Source organism: Ahaetulla prasina, chromosome 1 (genome assembly GCF_028640845.1).
Source record: "Ahaetulla prasina isolate Xishuangbanna chromosome 1, ASM2864084v1, whole genome shotgun sequence".
Taxonomy (NCBI): domain Eukaryota; kingdom Metazoa; phylum Chordata; class Lepidosauria; order Squamata; family Colubridae; genus Ahaetulla; species Ahaetulla prasina.
In genome coordinates, this window is record NC_080539.1 from 250,564,496 (window position 1) to 250,584,574 (window position 20,079).

The following is a 20,079-nucleotide window of genomic DNA, read 5'->3' on the forward strand; positions in this document are numbered from 1 at the left end:
AAAAACAACAACAACAACAACAACAACAACACCACGTAGTATTGACCTACGTGTTGCAACAAGAAAGGCTAGAATGGCATTTTAGTTGGAGTATCTTATACTTTGCCGATTTGTCTTTTGGCATTGTGGAAATATTAAGCGTTTCATACTTTGATGTCCTATTTTTTGGCATTCTATAGATTTCCTAGGTGTTCTATAAAATGCCTGATTTTACACATTGATGGTAATGTATACATTCTCGAGTCAATCCAAGTTCTCTTAGCAATTCCCAAAGGTGGAGCTAACTTAATTTTGGAAATATTGATGGAAAGAGAAAGAAACAGAAGGACAATAGGGTCTATTGTGAAATTGATCATAAAGATCACTTGCACATAGTTTGAAATATATTTATTTTTTTCTAATTCTTTTCTACATTCTTTTACTAGTATGGAAGATAACCAACATTTGTTCCACGCTGCCTTGGATTACCAATAACTATTTCTCACTCCTCAGAGCTTCCTAATCCTAGGAAGTTCGGATAACATTGATGAGGAAAGGAAACAACTAATAGGCTTTTTCTACATGACCAAAATTGTGTTGAGAGGGAGGAAGACCTCTTATGTCACAAAAACAACATTAAAAACAGTGTTGGGCTGCTGCTGGTTCAGACTGGTTCAGGCGAACCGGTAATTCCAATGATCAGCTGGCCCGCCCTATTCTGTCCTATATTTCCTTCTTTCTGGCTCAGCTGATTTGCGGATTTCCATGCCTCCGTTGTTCCAGTTATTGGGGCTGCCTTAGAAGGTAAGCAGCTGAGCTTCAAATTGCTGTATTTGGAACGCTGTGCTCAAACACATTAGGCACCCGTGCACTCACAGAAACAGTTGTTAAACCGGTTGCAGCCCACCACTTGTTTAAAAGCAGTCTATTCACAACTGATTAAGGAATAACCATTACAGTCTCAAAGTCAATGGAAATTTTCCATTAACCATACCACAATATTTCACCTGTCTCCTGGCTATCTTACCTAGATTTCTGCCAGCTTCTCTTTTAGGATGTATCCTCTTTTGTTAGTCTAATAACTTTATGTGAAGGAATGGATCCTTTGTAGGGATTTTCTTACAAATCACACATTTAATGTGTTACTTAAGTACTGATAGCTATCTGACTCGCTCTTATTCCATGTTTATTGCTTATTAGTCTGAATTACTACATGTATATGGCTGTGCACATATTACTAATATCAGACTAATATTCATATCAGATGAATCCATTAAAGATGAAGATGTCTTCATTGAAGGTTATATAGGCCAGTTATGGTGAACATTTTCAGCACCGAGAAAAGGGTGTATGCGCGTGCCCAAAAATGAACTTTCAGTTTCAGCTTTTGAACTTCCAGTTTCAGCCAACAACTCTTCTGGGTTTCTGGCGTGCATGCGCATGCAATGATCAGCTGGCCGGTGCGCATGCTCATGCAGGAAAACAGAAGAAAAAGGCCAGCTGATTGGCACACGTGCATGCGCGCCAGAAACCCAGAAGAGGAACGGGCGATGCCGCATATGCCAGGCAACATGGTTATGTGTGCCACTTCGGGCATGCATGCGATAAGTTCGTCATCACGTATATAGGCTGTAATCTACTGTGCTGGTCCAGTGCAAGTTGGTAGATAAATCTCTTCTAATATTTCAGTTTAGAGGAGAGAGAAAGTGGCTGGTCCAGAGTCAGCTAGTTGGTTTGTGTGACTAAAAGAGGATTAGGTAGAAATATTAGAAATAGGTTTCCCTATTTCTAGTCCAGCCCCTTAACTAAGACATTGCTCTCCCTCTTTCTATGCCTCTGTCTAGTGATATAAAAAATGGACCTTCTATTATAGCACTACAACATCCTGAAATACATATTTAAAAGGCAGAATTAGCAGTGATGGTAAAATTGACTTGCTTGATTAGATAAGAATTACATTTCTCAGTGACTGAAAACCCTTTATGAACTTTTTGCTGAAAACCAACTTGCAATTTATGGGTTTGAATTTTCTTTGCATTGTTTTTACTTTGGAAAAAAATACTCTTCAATTAATATTATTATTATTAGTTTAAAATCATCCTGAAATACATGATACAGATGGGACAAACCCATGGGCCCGCACCCACCAGAAATTTGTCCCAGATTGGCTACTATTTTGATTTTTATCAAGAGGTATTCATCTCCTGATGAACTCAGAAGAATCATTTGGTGGTTTCTGGCAACTGCTTTGACAATCTGAGCTCTAGGGAAATATCTTGAGTGGTGACTGTGAGCTTATCCAGTTGCACAACAGACAGCTTCTCTTAGCCAACATCAGCTGCATTTAGTCCAAAATCAGGCTGCTCCAAGATTCATGTTATGCTCCATGCATTCATTTCCAACTGGCACTTGTGTGAAAGCAATGATCCAGAATGTGGATTGATCACCATACTCCGTCAGTTGTCATCTGTGTTGAATGAATATGCAATGCCTAATCACAAACTGGAACCTGTTTTAGTAGCTCAGTTGTTTTTAATGATACCCAAAATATTTGTTGTAGACATTTCAGATATATTAGGAATCAAAGCCTTTCAGACATCATAACCAGAGTCCAGAATATCTTTATAGTTAGTTGGAGGCAGCAAATACATATGGTTATCATACTAGAAAGAAACATTAATTAAAATCAGAAAAGCAAGATCATTTTTGCCAGTTTTAATTATGAAGAAACCTAGCTTATCACAGCTGAGAGATAATAGCTTCCATTATTAACAAGTTTCCTGCTACATTGATCTGAAGAGAGGAGATGGTAAAGATCTTCAGTCCAGTTTAGTTTAGGGTAGAACAAAAAGTTTGTAAGACTAAATAGCTCTTGGTTTAGTGTTTTTGTGTGCAATGTTATGGTCATAGACATAAATGGTTAAAATCCAGAGTTTCTCATGAATTCCAAACTAGATAGTCTCTTTATTAAAAAACAATATGCTGTTAAATGCCTACTCTCTAGTAGATTCATTAAAAAAGATCAATTGCCTTAATGAAACTAAGTCTTCTTGTGATGGTCTGGGTGGCTATAAGCAGTGGCTAACAGGCTACACAATTTTACAGATGGGAACAATTGAGAAGGAAATTTATTAGAGTCTTCAGTAGCTATATCGATTGCCTCTCAATTGCAGTTCCTCAATTGTAATGCAATCATGCCTTTATTATTTAGTTATTAACTGGAGGGTGGTTTTTTTGCCATGCATTGGCAAGATTCTCTGGATCAGGGGTCTCCAACCGTGGCAACTTTAAGCCTGGAGGACTTCAACTCCCAGAATTCCCCAGCCAGCAAAGCTGAAGTCCACCAGGCTTAAAGTTGCCACGGTTGGAGACCCCTGCTCTGGATGATTTATATTAAAAAATAAAATATACTTATACTACGATTTTGTAACATACCTGAAATACAAATGTAAGTATCTTGAATAGTAGGGTTTAAGGTTTAAGGTTGTGCTTAGAAGTTTGGTTTTGGTGATTTGGTATGGTGTTTCCAAATAGCTGAACAATGGAATTTAATGAAACAAAGTCTGTTGTAGGTAGGTGTCATGGATCCACCCAGAACTATCTACAGATATGACTTCAGAGGAGGAGGGTGAGTTTGAGTCTGTAGAAGAATGTGTGAAGCCAGTATTTGGTCAGGATTGGGACTGAGAGAATGCCAGCCTGATAGAGCAGTCTCAGGTGATCTAAGGACACATAGAGCAGAGTGGAGACAGGTACAACACTGGTCAGCTAGACTACTCATGAGGAGGCAACCTCATCTCTCATGAAGGGCTGCACCACCTTGCCTACTTAGCCCCATCCTGAGGACTTGAGTGTTGCTGGAGCAACATTCCCGCTTCCCAGTTGTGTGCTTGTGCTGTGTTTCCTGGTCTGTTTGACTCCTGGCCTGCTTTCCTGGACTTTGTGTGTTCCTATTGGACTTTGTTATCCAGTGACTCTTGCTGTACTGAGTTTGGAATCTGGACCTGCACAACAAGGGTGCTTTCCAAGGACCTGTTTGAGGTGTGTGTGTTGAATAATCACCTGTAGAACTCTTGCTATACATGCATGTGTGTGTAGAGAGCCAGGAAGCACACTAGGAGACTGTAATACAGGGGTGACAACTATGATCCTTTTACAATATCTGGACTTCAGCTCCCAGAATTCCTGAGCCAGCATGGATTCAAAATTTCCATGTAGTCACCAGAGTTGAGTGTGAATCAAGGAAGCCATTTCCACAGCATCATGCTGTTCCTTCCAACAGACATTTAGGAACTAAATCTGGACCTTAAATCACCTTAAATCAACCAATCACTATCTTCTCAGCACTTTTTATAAAACTTTAGCAGAACTTGGAAATAGAAATCTGTGAACCAGAATATTATATGTTCACATCTTGTAGTTGGCATATTACTTCTTCTACAGATGCATTTAATAATTATGAAAAAGTCCATAGCAAATGGTTCATTATTTTCTCCATTTTGAGTTAGACCAAAGATGCTCAGTCCTGAATCTGCTAGTTGTGATAACATCCTTTGTTCAAAAGTATGACTAATTGCTTCTCTTGGTCCTGAGGACAGAAAACATTATATGAAATAGAAATGATGAAATTGGACATTGTTCCTTTCCTTTAATTTAAAACAGCAGATTTTGACTTTCAAATTTCCAATGTTTTAAGCATTTCCCTTCTATTAAAAATATTCTTTCAAAAGGTCACCATTGGAGCAGGCTAATTTCACCATAGATGGAAAACAAGTTGTGCCATACTCAAATTAGTTTTTACAAATCTGAGCATATTCTCTTTGACTTCACATATTAGACAGTATGATAGAATCAAACAGATAAAGTCCATTTTTAACTAAACTTTAGATTCAAAGGGTTGGGTTGATATGTTGGCTGCTTTATATCTCTTATTATTTAGACTAGTTTGTTTGGGAGTTTTGATGAATGTAACAAAAGACTCAGAAATAGTGTACCTTCCTTAAATGGAAAGGATTGAAACTTTTATAGATGTTTAACTCTAAAAAGTGTATCTTTATTTGAGAATATAGATGCAAAATAGAAATTGGTGTGTACATTTGAATTAATACTATCAAATCTGATCTGTAAAAGTCAGTTCAACATTCAGATGGCAGCCAAGATATAAAATTATTGACTTTTGGCTTCAGAATCAGAATAGAGCTGGAGGGACCTTGGAGGTCTTCTAATCCAGCCCCCTGTTCAAGCAGAAGACCCTATATACCATTTCAGACAAGTGACTGTCCAGTCTCTTCTTAAAAACCACCAGTGATGAAGCACCCAAAACGTCTGAAGGCAAGCTATTCCATTGGTTAATTGTCCTCACTGTTAGGATGTTTCTCCTCAATTCCAGGTTGCTTCTCTCCTTCATTAATTTCCATCCATTGTTTCTGGTGTTTTTCGGAAAATAAATTGACCCCCTCCTCTTTGTGACAGCCTCTCAAATACTGGAATACTGCTATCATATCTCCCCTAGTCCTTCTTTTCTCTAGACTAGACAAATCCAAATCCTCCAACGATTCTTCATATGTTTTTAGCCTCCAGGCCTTTAAGCATCTTAGTTGCACTTAATAATATATAACAACAGAGTTGGAAGGGACCTTGGAGGCCTTCTAGTCCAACCCCCTGCCCAGCCAGGAAACCCTACACCATCTCAGTCAGATGGTTATCCAACATTTTCTTAAAAATTTCCAGTGTTGGAACATTCACAACTTCTGCAGGCAAGTCGTTCCACTATTAATTGTTCTAACTGTCAGGAAATTTCTCCTTAGTTCTAAGTTGCTTCTTTCTTTGATCAGTTTCCACCCATTGCTTCTTGTTCTACCCTCAGGTGCAGACTTTTGTGCCTCGGATCTGATAGTCTTACTCTGAACACACTCAAGAGTGTTTTAATAGGGTTATTTAACAAGAAATATATTTCGTACAAAATCTATTTTCATTATTATCTTTGCTGTTTCTCTTCTATTTCAGCTTCCACAGAAATATTTTAAACTTAGCCCTCTTTTCTCTATTCAGATTTGATGTATTCTGAAAGTAATAGGAAATCACTAGACAACATGGCTCTATGACATTAAATAATTAGGAGAATATAGTGGATGATATTTCAAGAAGACATTTCAAATATTGTTTGGCATTTTAATTAAAATATCATTTCTAATTCCATTGGGTTATTGGAACATAACTGCTTCTAGGAATATAAGACATCCCTTGATGGGATTTTCCTAATCTTAATGAAATTCATTTAGCTTCTCCAAAATTTCCTCGGAGGTTTTCGCTAATTCTTCAAATGCACCTGAACTTTGACATGGACTGAACAATATTTGAATCCAAATCAGAAAAAAAAACCTATATTTCACTCCAGTGCACATACTTGTCTCCTGAATTATCATCATTAGTTGGGGATATTAAAATTACAATAAATGTCTATGGAAGAAAGTTCTTAGAGAGGAACATTTATTCAGATATGGATTACATTTACAACTTAAAATAAGGATTCACAATACTAAAGCATTGCAAAAAGATATGTATTTATTCACACTTTTACTAGTTCCATCACACCATTTTTTCCTAAAATGAATTTTAACACCTACCGCTGTCTCTGCAAGTCTTATTTGCATTTCTTTGTGCAGCGTGTTGTTGAATCCTAAAAATCAAACACTGTCTCTTTGTCTCAAACTAGACTGGGGCTTATGTTTATATTTCAAATACGAAGGCATATCATCATTAAAAATGGACATCTCTCAGACCACATAAAACATCCAACTTGTGGTGAGCATTGAACATGAATCTCGGGCAGAATTTATGTCTTTGTGCCTTGTCTCTACTTTTCTAAGGAAAGGAAAAAGATGTTGGCATGTTTATATTGTAAATAAGTACTGTAGTTTTATGGGAAATTTGAAAATATTGCAGACAATGAACATGGGGAATTTAACAGAACAGTAAAACCAAACAGATTTGCTGAACAGCTATTAATAAGGGAATCGAGTAATTGAAATATGCCTGTTGTATAATGTTCAGTCTGGGCTTTGAACCTGTTCCTGTCTTATTGCTGCTACATGCTATGGTTAATGTAGTAATAAACTTTCATTTTCCTGAGCCTCAACAACTGGCATATGCTCTCCGGAGCTTATATATCACAAGGGAATGCTGAAACATAAGGCAAGAAAGAAAGTATAGCATTCTTTGAGCAAGCCAAAATATTCAGCAAATATTTTTGTGAGAGATTCCCTGCCTCTTCTAGGGAGAGAAAATTCAGTAAAATACTTGTGAGGAAAAAGAAAATAGAATCTTGCCTTTAGTTCTTTCAATTGAGCAAAACAATAAGAAGATTGTAGAAAAACTATATATAGCTCTAATCTCTAACCACAAGCAGTATGTCTTGCTTGCTTGTTCTTTCAGTTCCAAACTTAACACACTGGAAACTGTATTTTATCAAAATATACTGTATAATCTAAAATGAAGGCCCTCTTTTCTACAATCTATAATTGAAAATTCTTGCAATACCTAGCATTTGAACATTTTAGAGTGCATCCCCCACTTATAGCTATTAATTTTTTTTTAAAAAAGTTGTAAGTAACTTTGTAAACAATTGCAAATAGATTATATACTATTAAATTGAGGGAAGAACATGGTGGCTTGCATGGTTAGACACCGGCTTGACAAGCAGCAAGCTCGTATTTCAGACCTGAGTGCTGCCATGGGGTGGGGTGAGCTCCCATCCTTCACTCCAGCTCTTTCCCCGAGGACATGAAAAGAGCCCCCAACTTGGCATTTCAAGGGCAAGGGTGATGTCACTAGCTCATCTTTTCAACCAGGAAGCGCTTCAGTGCCTCTGACATGAGTGAAATGTGATTAAGTTCATGCCAATGCTTACAAACTATGTACATAGATCGATTTTGTTCATGTGAAACCAGGGGTGAAATGCTCCCAGTTCAGACCAGATCGACTGATCCGGTAGCAATGGCAGCAGGTGGTTCAAAGAACCAGTAGCAGAAATCCCTGCCCCACCCCTATGCCCAACTGAGCCACGCAATCATCAGAGCCCCCCCCTTTTTTTTTTACTTTTAAAAGCATTTTTTTAACAACCTCTTTGGCCAAAGAGGTTGTAAAAAATGCTTTTAAAGGGTTAAAAAATGATCCCAGCTGAGATGTCTGATCGTCAGGGGCTTTTTATTTTACTTTTAAAAGCATTTTTTAAAAGGTAAAAAAGCTGAAGCCTGCTAGGCAAAAAATGGGGGATGGGGGGGTCGTGTGTGTGTGTGTGTGTGTGTGTGTGAGAGAGAGAGAGAGAGAGAGAGAGGGAGGGAGAGGGAGAGAGAGAGAGAGAGGGAGAGAAACAAAGAGGGAGGGAGGGAGAGAGAGAGGAAAAAGGAGAGGAAGGAAGGACTACAAACCTGGCACTAGACACAGCTTCAGAGGATAATCCAGGGTTGGAAGGCACCTGGAGGACAACTAGTCCAATCTTGCTCCAGCAGGACATTGTTAGTGAGTTTCTGTCTTTTGATCCCCCAGTCACATAGCCACGGCCACCCAGTCACATGACCCACCAAGCCACGCCCACCAAGCCCCGGCCATAGAACCGGTAGGAAAGAAATTTAGATTTCACCACTGGGTGAAACTATCCCTAACTCAAACTTTCAGATCTTCCAAAAGTGCATCCATTGATGCTGTAATTCAAACTGCTGCTTCTCAAAACTCCAATTTTTGCTCCCGTAGTGTATCACAGGGAAAGCCACTGCCTGCACAGTTCTGATACTTGTAGGTATGGACACATCACAGTATCTGAATCTTTCTTTTCAAAAGCCTGGAATGCTACTCTACCAAGCATTCAATGGTCTATGGAATATTTCTTGACTGCTGGCTCCTTTTCCTGTTCATCCTAACAGAGAGAAACTATTCACCACTTCAGTGTCCTAATTGTCACGTCTAAGGCTGGGATCTGTCTGATCTGCACTGGATCTTCCTAAACATTATTTTGCTTACATGTGAAATCAAAGATACTGTATGATATTTTGCACTCTTGTCTTGTCTTTTTGATGTTGGTACTGTAGATTGTTTGCCACTATTGTAAAATTGTTGCCCACTGTGTCATGCTCCAGATCAGTGGTGAAATCCAAATTTTTTTACTACTAGTTCTGTGGGTGTGGCTTGATGAACATGGCTTGGTGGGTGTGGCAGGGGAAGGATACTGCAGAATCTCCATTCCCACCCCATTCCAGGGGAAGGATATTGCAAAATCTCCATTCCCATCCCACTCTGCAGCCAGCCAGAAGTATTATTTGCTGGTTCTCCAAACTACTCAAAATTTCTGCTACCGGTTCTCCAGAAACTGTCAGAACCTGCTGGATTTCACCCCTGCTCCAGATGTATTAGCACAATACATTAGCATGTATTAGCTGATTGTTTTTCTATTCCTTGCCAGGATTCGGCAGATAATCCAACATTTTTTGTAGTCTTCTGACTTGATAATGACAAGAGTATGCATCTAATTTTGGTTCTCATACTAGAGGTTCTTAGAATATCTTATAAGGTAGTTTGAATGTTGAAATCTCTATTGTACAAAATTTCAGTATATTCCTTCCACTTTTGGTCTTCTTTGGATTTACTGCTATGTTTTCCTATTGTAAGGTCCCAAAATGTACTTGAGACACCAGAATGCCAAAGAGAGAGACTCAGGACAAGGCTTGCAAAAAGAAAAGAAAAATTATGACCAAAAACAAAATACTGGGTGGAACTATATCCAGAACATACAGATACAATGCATGTGAGGAGATAGCCACACCTTGAGGAAGGTATGGCGTCCTTTTATACCCTCAGAGAAATCAGCTTGGTAACCAATGCTAGCCCACTGGCCCATCCCTTCCTTTGGCAGTGCAGCAAGGAAGTGGGGTGGGTGGATGCTCAGCAACCCCACTTCTTGAGTTATCCATCAGGCAAGGAGTGGTACAGAAAAACTAAATAACAAGGAGGTGAAATCACTGGTAGAAGCAAACGGCAGAGGCAGTTCTAATTCTTAGCAAAGCAATTTTTACAGAAGCAAAACTGCAAGTCAAACCAATTCTACTGACTCTACCTGTTCTATTATTATTATGTCCCTTCACTATGGTGAAATAAAAGCTTGTTCCTTTCACTAAAATTTATTAGTCATAAAAGCAGCTATGAGATAACTGTTGTTGTTTTTTTGATGCTGTAGACTAATCAGTCAATCTTGTATTATAGTCACAGACTAGAATTAAAGCTATAGATCAGGGGTCTCCAAACTTAAACTTAAACTTAAAGTTGTCAAGTTTGGGGACCCCTGCTATAGATTAACATGGCTCCCCTCCTATGACATCTGTCCATTGGCATCAATAAGCATACCAATTCAACGTTGGAATCTGCTGAGTTCTGAGATCATTTGGAAGACTTTTATTATTTTCCATATCTGTTTTTATCTTTGATGTCTTTATAGAAGTTATTGTAATATTGTTTTTTTGTCTCTTTTAACAATTCTCTGAAATTGAGTTGCTTTCTGAGATCTTTAACGGTCTTGGCTTTGATACCTTTTTTCCTTTTGACAATATCCACCTTTTTTTCCTGATATCCAATTAGCTTCCTTCTGTTTCTTGATCTCCTGTAGTCTGCTTTCACATTCATCAGTAACAATTTATTTAAATTAATCCCACACTTCCTCCTTCAATGAGGTTCAGAACTTTCAAAATGATTCCTGTTGATCTCTTTGAAAATGTTGGTATATGATCAAGAAGATATTGCAGAAACTAATTGGCTTTTCCCCCCTTCCGCTTTGGTTTAATTTGAAACTTGGGTATGAATAATTTGTGATCTGTTCTATAGTTAGTCCTTGGCTACATCTTTGCTCTTATAACTGAGGTCCGACCCTCCTTTTAACAAAAATATGAACAGTCTGGCTTCTGTGAACTCCATCTAGAGGTGTTCACATATATAGGCTTCATTTGATTATGAAGACTATGTTAGTAACAAAGAAAACGTTGGATTATAAAAATTTTTGAAAAGTCCTCCTTTTGCTTCACTTTATTTTCCTAAGCTATACCGTCCACCACATTTTCTTCCTTAATATTTCTCACTTTGGCATTCTAATCTCTAACCTCAAGTAGTATGTTTTGCTTGCTTGCTTGTTCTTTCAGTTCCAAACTTAACACACTGGAGACCGTGTTTTATAAAAAAAATATACAGTATTATCTAAAGTGAAGTCCCAAATGTAAATGCTGGAAACTTTATATAGATTTAGAAAAAAATATAGTAAGGTATCTTAATTTCCAATATTAAATTCAGTTCATTCCATGTCAATATTTATGCCATGTCAAAAAGTTCATATAAATATATATGTACATACGTCATGAGGAGATATATGTGCATGCACCTGTATGTGTGTGTATACAGTATACCTGTATAAAGCAGAATTTTTGTGTTAACTTTCAAAATGTATACATTTCTGTATCCACTGCATTCATAAATGTACACACAAACACATGTATGTCTAATAATTTCTTATTATGGAACTGCATTCAAATTTGAGTAATAACTGAGTTTCAATTGTTGTATTAGTTAGAAAAGGTCAATTAAAATTAAAGTGCAAGTCAAAGAAAAGTATTCCTCATGCCTGATCTAGATTCTAAACAGAATCTAGCTGTCCAGATCTGGTAAACAAGATTCCTTAGCACTTATGAGGGCAACAAGAGAAAAAGCATTAAGAAAATTAACATACAAAGGCTGCACATGCACAAACATCAGACATAAATCACTACTTGGGATTGGATCTATCAGGAGAAAAAAGGTGAGAAGCAATGATGAATTTTCCAGCTAGAATGGGCCTCTTATGGCAAGCTTCCGCAGCCTATATAAGGTTATGTTTCTGAGTAATGGAAATCAGGAAAAATATGCATCCTGAAAGAACTTTCTGTCCAACAGTACATTCTCTAGAACAGGGGTCTCCAGCCTTGGCAACTTTAAGCCTGGAGGACTTCAACTCCCATAGCTTTGCTGACTGGGGAATTCTGGGAGTTGAAGTCCTTAAAGTTGCCAAGGTTGGAAACCCCTGCTCTAGAACATTAGTGGAGATGTAGCACTCATAAAAGGTAGATGTATGAATATAAAAATCATTCTAGGTTATCTTTTCTTTTAGGAGCTGGTGGCTGGTCTCCTTTGGATTCTAGTAAGGAACAATGGCTCCAAATTGATCTGGGAGACAGAGTAGAGATTACAGGCATTGCTACTCAGGGAAGATATGGAAGCTCAGACTGGACCACAAGCTACAGTCTAATGTTCAGTGATACTGGTCGCAACTGGAAGCAGTACAGACAGGAGGACGTAATCTGGGTAAGTCGAAATTTTTTGGATAAGGTATCACCAGCTGTTTCTAGGCAAAGTGTCCTTCTCTACCTAATTTTAATTTTCCATCTTCAGAAGGATTCCAGCCATATAAATACTATGAAAGGTACCATTGTAACTTTTCTTTTTATATGATATACCTACATAGAAAAGATATGCTTCTATAGCGATACCATTGAGAATGAGGACTGAAATTTTAAAAGATTTGTCTAAAGCTTATGGTTATGGAAATATAATGTAAAATAGCACATCCTATCTTATAACAAAAAACTGAGAAATTTGGACAATCAATATATATATACCCCTCGAAGTGCACTGCACTACAGATTTGGTAATTTTTATAACTAATATTAAGCCAGTTTATTTAAATCTTGTTTCTTAAACTAGTGATAGTGGCCCAATTTACATATAACACTAAGAATTTAGACATCATATATAAAACCCAGGAAGGTGTATTATGATTTAATGTTGTAAAAGAACTTGGTCATAGTTTTGTAAATTCTTATGTGATATATTATGAATTATGGAATTCTTGATTAGTCCACTTCATTGTGAGGTTCTTAGTGAAAATGAATCCGTTGATTACTACACTGTATCTCTGTGATAGGTGGGTTATTGCACTACTGGGTCTGTTGTGGGCATTTGTAGATCAAGAAATTTACATAAATACTTCAATTTTATTAACTTGTACCTTACCACTCTCCAGTAACTTTGTTTTAAGAGGTTGTGTTCTACAATAGCTAAAAATGAATTAGAATCTGTTCCTGAACATTAATATTTCATCAGTGGCATTATTCAGTGTGTTACTGTATAAATTCTCCTGATGTCTGAAAATTAATGTAGGAATAAATAATGCTTGCCTCTCTGCTTTGGTGCAGTTGTGAGAATTATTGAGAACATGTAAAATGTTAAGAACATTCTCAGCACACGCTGTGCAAATAAAATTATTAGAATTCCTTTTCTCATTCTCTTTAGAACACTCAGGATTTAAATAGTCTTTCAAACCATTTGTTCCCAACACAGTTCAATTCTACTAATAACTGACATGATTAATAGAGTAGTGGGAATTTTATTAAATGTGAACTCTACAAATTAATTAAGTGGGAAATACACTGGAATTCTATTACTTAATTCTATTAACTCATGGTATAATTTCAGTGAACAATTTCTGTTTTGTTTTGTTTTGTCTTAAAATTCATAGTTCAATTTTTAGTATTTGTACTAACTAGAACATGTTTTATCAATGAAATATTTTAAAGCTAGCATGAAATCGGAATAACAATACAGTAATAGTTAAAAAATTGCTTTTAAAATCAGAACTAGGAGTCCATAAAAAAGTTTCAGTATCAAAGTCTATCCTAGGATCGTTTGTGATCTGTCAAGGACTAACAAACCACTATTTTTCTAAACATGCAGTGTCTGCTTAGATGGTCTCATAAGCCAGTTCATGCCAATTTGTGCACCAGGTTTCAAATGAAAAGGGAAAGAAAAAGATGCATAAAATTGTGATTTTCCTTCCACATTTAGTAGGCAGATTTTTCCAAGGCATGAGAAGGGGCGGGGGAGGGAGAGAGAGAGAAATATTGTTTTATAAAGTGGGAGAGACAGAAATTTCCTCATTTCTTTTTCAATTTGAAAACTGAAAAATGTGACCAGATACAGTGGGAAGAATGAGGCTACAAGTCATTTTTGACTCCTTGAGACCCCCGGACTAGTTCCTGAAATTTTCCTTGCAAAAGTTTTTGGAAGTGGTTTGCCCTTGTGAGCTTCTTAGGGCTGAGAGAGAGTGATTGGCCCAAGGTCACTCAGCTGAGTTCATGCCTATGGCAGGACTAGAAGCCACAATCCTGATTTCTAGCCTGCTGCTTTAATTACAACACCAAATTGGCTCCCTTTTTTGTTTTACAGGGCAAATATTTTTCTTTACCTAAAGCAACCTTAGTTTGCTTACCCCAGAGCATACACATATTTTAGTAGGTAGTTTAATTTCACAATATGGAAATTGCATCACTATAACTCATTGTTTAATGCACAATGTTGGCAGTAATAGTTTTGTAGTTCTGAAGCTAAATAAAAGGGTTGAGTGGAAGATTCATTCCCATTTGCCGATGAATCTGCATTTCAAATGATAAGAAAAGTATGAGGTGCCAAGACAAATTTTAAACCTGTGTATTAATCCAGGAAGCATTTGATTGGTGTCATAGATATGCAGATCAAGCAAAGGTTTTCCTATCTCTATCATCTACCTCATTTCAGAGAAAAATCTACAGTGAAGGGTTCAATCTGTTGGCTGGTTCATGTAAATGAATCCATCAGCATTTTCATGTGAATGAACCACAGCATTCACCAAGCAATATTCTCATCTAGATTCTACAGAGATGAAAGGCAATTACCCAAGTTATACATTCCAAGGTGAAACTGGTTCTTTCAGCTTATTCAAATAAGGATGATAAAATATCAGCTTTGTCTTGAATGCATTGCCTTCCAAAGATCTCTTGATCTAAGCATTCGCTTTGATGTTCATCTCAAAATCCAAGGATGGCTTAACAGTTTAAGCTGACAGGTGTATATAATATACAAACTCAGTTTTAAATGTTGATATTATCACTCAATTTCTGGGCAAGAGTGCCAGTTATTAAATATACATGGACTCTGACTTCCACCGAATTCAGGAAACACAAATCTAAATCCTATCGTCATCATTATTTTTTCTTTGCATTTTTAAAAGTATAGATTGGCACATGCTTAAAGTATTGGCTGAGTTTGCGAAATCCAAGCAATCCAGCCTTCACTTCTCATATCAATTGCCTTACTTATGCAGTACTTACTTATGCAGTAATGTTGGCTGAGTCTGTGAGATGGTAGCGTTTACTTTAGTCTGCCCAACTAGGGCAGAGGAAACCAAAAAGCTGATCATTCTTTCACCATTAACTACCATGTTGAGAGGGAACGATCACAAGCTCAAATCCAGAAGGGGTAGACTCTCTTTTGCTGAGACATTTTAAACAATTGCTTGTATAACTGTCATATTTAAGACTTTAAATAACCTAGTTACACTTTCTCTATGTTTGTTAATCAGGCCAAAAGCAACCATCTCAAGATTGCACAATAGACTCTAGGATAACTTAAAATCACTGCACAACATTCGCAGTTTGGGGACAGTGTCATTGGCGCTTCGAACATTTCTTGTCCTTGTCAACATTCCCAAGGTATCTAGTTACATTTGTAATTGCTGGTAGATATAAGCAGTTTAAATGCTGTGAGGCAAACAATGAAATCTTAGCGGGAGGAGGGGGAAGGAGATAATAAAATACGATACAGTACATTTTAAATTAGAGTAAAAAGACCAAGCAAAATTAAACCTTCAGGTGATTCTACAACACTGTGTGATTCCTGATTTCTATTACTGTTCACCATGGGAATAGATAGCCTACAGATAACTGCAGTTTCTCTTAATGCTGACAAAAGTAGAAAAAGCTTCTTATGGGGAACACAATTATAGAATACAAACACTGAGAAAGTGATGAAGGTCATAATACTCTCCCTCCATTCTGATTTAGTATCTTCCAACTGCGGATGAACAGACAAGGCAAATGTAAAAAAACAACACACCACATGCGCCTCTAAATAGTAATACTGCTGCAGAAAGAGAAAGAGAAAACAACACCAGCTTTATTCCCAGGATTTTTTTAAAAAAGCGAAATATGCCCAGATCACTCCAGAAGCTATCAAAGAACCATACATTAGAAAAAATGTAGAGAGAGAGAACAAAGGAAAACAACACATTTCCCAAATGTTGTGATATACTACATACACACCACTACAACAAACTCCCCAGTTCTTGATGCATATGCAGACTGGGGTTTTACTTGTAGTTTATTTTTTACACTTGTAGTTCCAACTTCTTCTTTTATAAGATGTTCTACTTACCATCATCACTGAAAGTTTCAGTGGAAGATCCCATAAGCCAGGGGTTGGTTATGTTACTTGTTGGTTAAGTAAATGAGTATTTTATACTTGGATAACATCAAACATGGACAAATTGAAAAGGTGGTTAATAAAGTATACATCCAAAGTGTGAGAAAATTACTAAAGACAAAACTGAATGGTGTAAATGCTATCGAAGGCACCAGTATTTGGACCATACCTGTGATATAATACACTGCTAAAATTATTAACTGGATACAAGCTGAACTGGACAGTTTGGACAAATAACAACAACAACAAACTAATACCAGTAACTATTCATTATGCATTATATCCTCATATTGCTAGATTATACTTGCTCGGAAGAAATGGAGGCAGAAGTCAAACAAACTGACAAAGGAGAAAAACATGCACTGGCTGATTATGTAAAAGACAACCAAGAAAAATAATTAATCCAAGTTAAAAACTGGAATTTACTAAATGTACAGGAAACAACAAGAAAGCAATTTCTACAAAATGTTGAGTGGAAAGTGGGTAGTGATAAAACCTGGTAATGACTTGCAATTGCTGGAACATTAAAAAAAGAAATGGAAGGCTTGATTTTGGCTGCAGAAGAACAAGCTGTTTGAACTAATGTAATTAATGCCAGAATTGGGGGGGGGGGAAAAACATCAAATAATCCAAAGTGCAGATATACAAAAAAGCAGAAAAAAACTATAGAACCTATACACTTGTCCAATAAGATTGACAAATTGATTATAAACAGCCAATATAACACAGTCACAAAAACAATTCACTGGAACATCTGTAAAAATTATCATGTGCCAGTAATAATATTAAAAATGATGGAAATATACAGTATAGTTGAAAAAGAAATTGAAAATGAGCAGGTTAAATATTTTGGAATTTCTAAATACAGAATAAAGTATTGGCTCATAATACACCAGTTCTAGTTGTGATTGAGAAGAAGAAAGTATTTCATAGTTGATGTGGCAATACCAAGAGATTGTAGAATAGAAGACAAAGAATTGGAGAAGATAAGAAAATATCAAGATCTCAAAAATAGAGATTGAAAGTATGGCATAGACCATCTGCAGTGGTTCTAGTGGATTTTGGAATACTGGGTGTCATATCAAAAAAAATTTGGACGGTACTTCGAAAATCTCTGCATTGACAAAATTTCCACCTGTCAATTACAATTACAAAAGGCCACATTGCAACTGCTATCAGGGCCATTTGCTGGCCTATCAGTATTGCCATCTATAAATTTTATTTATTTATTTTATTTATTTGATTTTTATACCGCCCTTCTCCCAAAGGACTCAGGGCGGTGTACAGGCAAGATAAAACCAACAATACAAATATACAGGTTAAAATACCATTTAAAAAACTTATTTAAATTAGCCTGAAATTAAAATTACCGTAAACTAAAAACCCCGTTTAAAAATTAATAAAATTTCGCATTAAAAATCCAATTTAAGCCAGCCCCGCGCGAATAAAGAGATGTGTCTTCAGTTCGCGACGGAATGTCCGAAGGTCAGGTATTTGACGTAAACCCGGGGGAAGCTCGTTCCAGAGTGTGGGAGCCCCCACAGAGAAGGCCCTTCCCCTGGGGGCCGCCAGCCGACATTGTTTGGCGGACGGCACCCTGAGAAGTCCCTCTCTATGGGAGCGTACGGGTCGGTGGGAGGCATGTGGTAACAGCAGGCGGTCCCGTAAGTACCCAGGTCCTAAGCCATGGAGCGCTTTAAAGGTCGTAACCAACACCTTAAAGTGCACTCAGAAGGCCACAGGCAGCCAGTGCAGTCTGCGCAGGGGCGGTGTTACATGGGAGCTACGTGTAGCTCCCTCTATCACCCGCACAGCTGCATTCTGGACTAACTGAAGCCTCCGAGTGCACTTCAAGGGGAGCCCCATGTAGAGAGCATTACAGTAATCCAAGCGAGAGGTAACGAGCGCATGAGTGACTGTGCATAAGGCATCCCGATCAAGGAAGGGGCGCAACTGCCGAACCAGGCGAACCTGGTGGAAGGCCCTCCTGGAGACGGCCGTCAAATGATCTTCAAACGACAGCCGATCATCCAGGAGGACACCTAAGTTGCGCACCCTATCCTTTGGGGCCAATAACTCGCCTCCAACAGCCAGCTGCGGCTGCAGCTGACTGAATCGGGATGCCGGCATCCACAGCCACTCCGTCTTGGAGGGATTAAGCTTGAGCCTGTTTCTCCCCATCCAGACCCGTACGGCTTCCAAACACCGGGACAGCACTTCAACAACTTCATTGGGGTGGCCCGGGGTGGAAAAGTACAGCTGGGTGTCATCAGCGTACTGCTGGTATCTCACCCCGAAACCACTGATGATCTCACCCAGCGGCTTCATGTAGATGTTGAACAGCAGAGGCGAGAGAATCGACCCCTGAGGGACCCCACAAGTGAGGCCCCTCGCGGTCGACCTCTGCCCCCCTGTCAACACCGTCTGCGACCGGTCGGAGAGATAGGAGGAGAACCACCGATATCGGTGCCTCCACTCCCAATCCCCCAACCGGCGCAGCAAGATACCATGGTCGATGGTATCGAACGCCGCTGAGAGGTCTAATAGGACCAGGGCAGAGGAATAACCCTGTCCCTGGCCCTCCAGAGATCATCCACCAATGCGACCAAAGCTGTCTCCGTGCTGTATCCGGGTCGGAAGCCGGACTGGAGCAGGTCTAGATAGACATCTTCATCCGGGTATTGGGGTAGCTGCCGCGCCACGGCACTCCCTACAACCTCCGCAACAAAGCGAAGGTTGGAGACTGGACGATAATTACCCAAAATAGCTGGGTCCAGGGAAGGCTTCTTGAGGAGGGGTCTCACCACCGCCTCTTTCAAGGCGGCAGGGAAAACCCCTTCCAACAAAGAAGCGTTGATAATCCTCTGGAGCCAGCCTCGTGTCACCGCCTGAGTGGCCAGTACCAGCCAGGAAGGGCACGGGTCCAGTAAACATGTCGTGCCGTGAAGCCTCCCCAACAACCTGTCCACGTCCTCGGGAGCCACAGGGTCAAACTCATCCCAAATGGGCTCAACAAGACGTGCCTCCTCTCCCTCGCTTGGATCATCCCAAATTCGGTCCAGACCGTCCCTCAGCTGAGCGATTTTATCGTATAGATAACCACTAAACTCCTCGGCTCGTCCCTGCAAAGGGTCATCCCGCACCTCCTGATGTAGGAGAGAGCGGGTCACCCGAAACAGGGCGGCCGGGCGGTTATCTGCCGACGCAATGAGGGTGGAGGCGTAGGAACGCCTCGCTTCCCTCATTGCCACTAGGTAGGTCCTAGAATAGGACCTAACTAGTGTCCGATCAGCTTCGGAGCGACTGGACCTCCAGGTGCTCTCCAGGCGTCTTCTCCGGCGTTTCATCTCCCTCAGCCCCTCGGAGAACCAAGGGGCCGGACGAGATCTACGCCGGGTCAGAGGCCGCAAAGGCACGACACGGTCCAAGGCCCCGGCCGCGGCCTGTTCCCAGGCCACGACCAGTTCCTCAGTCGTGCCGTGGGCCAGTTCCTCAGGGAATGGCCCAAGCTCCGTCAGGAACCTCTCGGGGTCCATCAGGCGCCTGGGACGGAACCACCGTATAGGTTCCGTCTCCCTGCGGTGGTGAATGGCGGTTCAGAAGTCTAGGCGAAGGAGAAAATGATCTGACCATGACATTGGTTCTGTTACTAAATCATCTAACACCAGATCATTTAACCACTGTCCAGAGATATAAATCAGATCCAGCGTGCCTCCCCCCGTGTGCGTAGGGCCATCA

The 20,079-nt window shown here is 39.3% G+C and overlaps 1 protein-coding gene across 1 annotated transcript in view; it reads left to right on the top strand.

The window, feature by feature from the left end:
- Window positions 1-20,079, top strand: part of CNTNAP5 (contactin associated protein family member 5) — a 472,018-nt gene that overhangs the window by 113,976 nt on the left and 337,963 nt on the right. Inside the window, exon 3 of the mRNA XM_058195711.1 lies at window positions 12,158-12,351. Coding sequence (XP_058051694.1) covers window positions 12,158-12,351 — 194 coding nt within the window. The remainder of the gene's footprint in view (window positions 1-12,157; window positions 12,352-20,079) is intronic.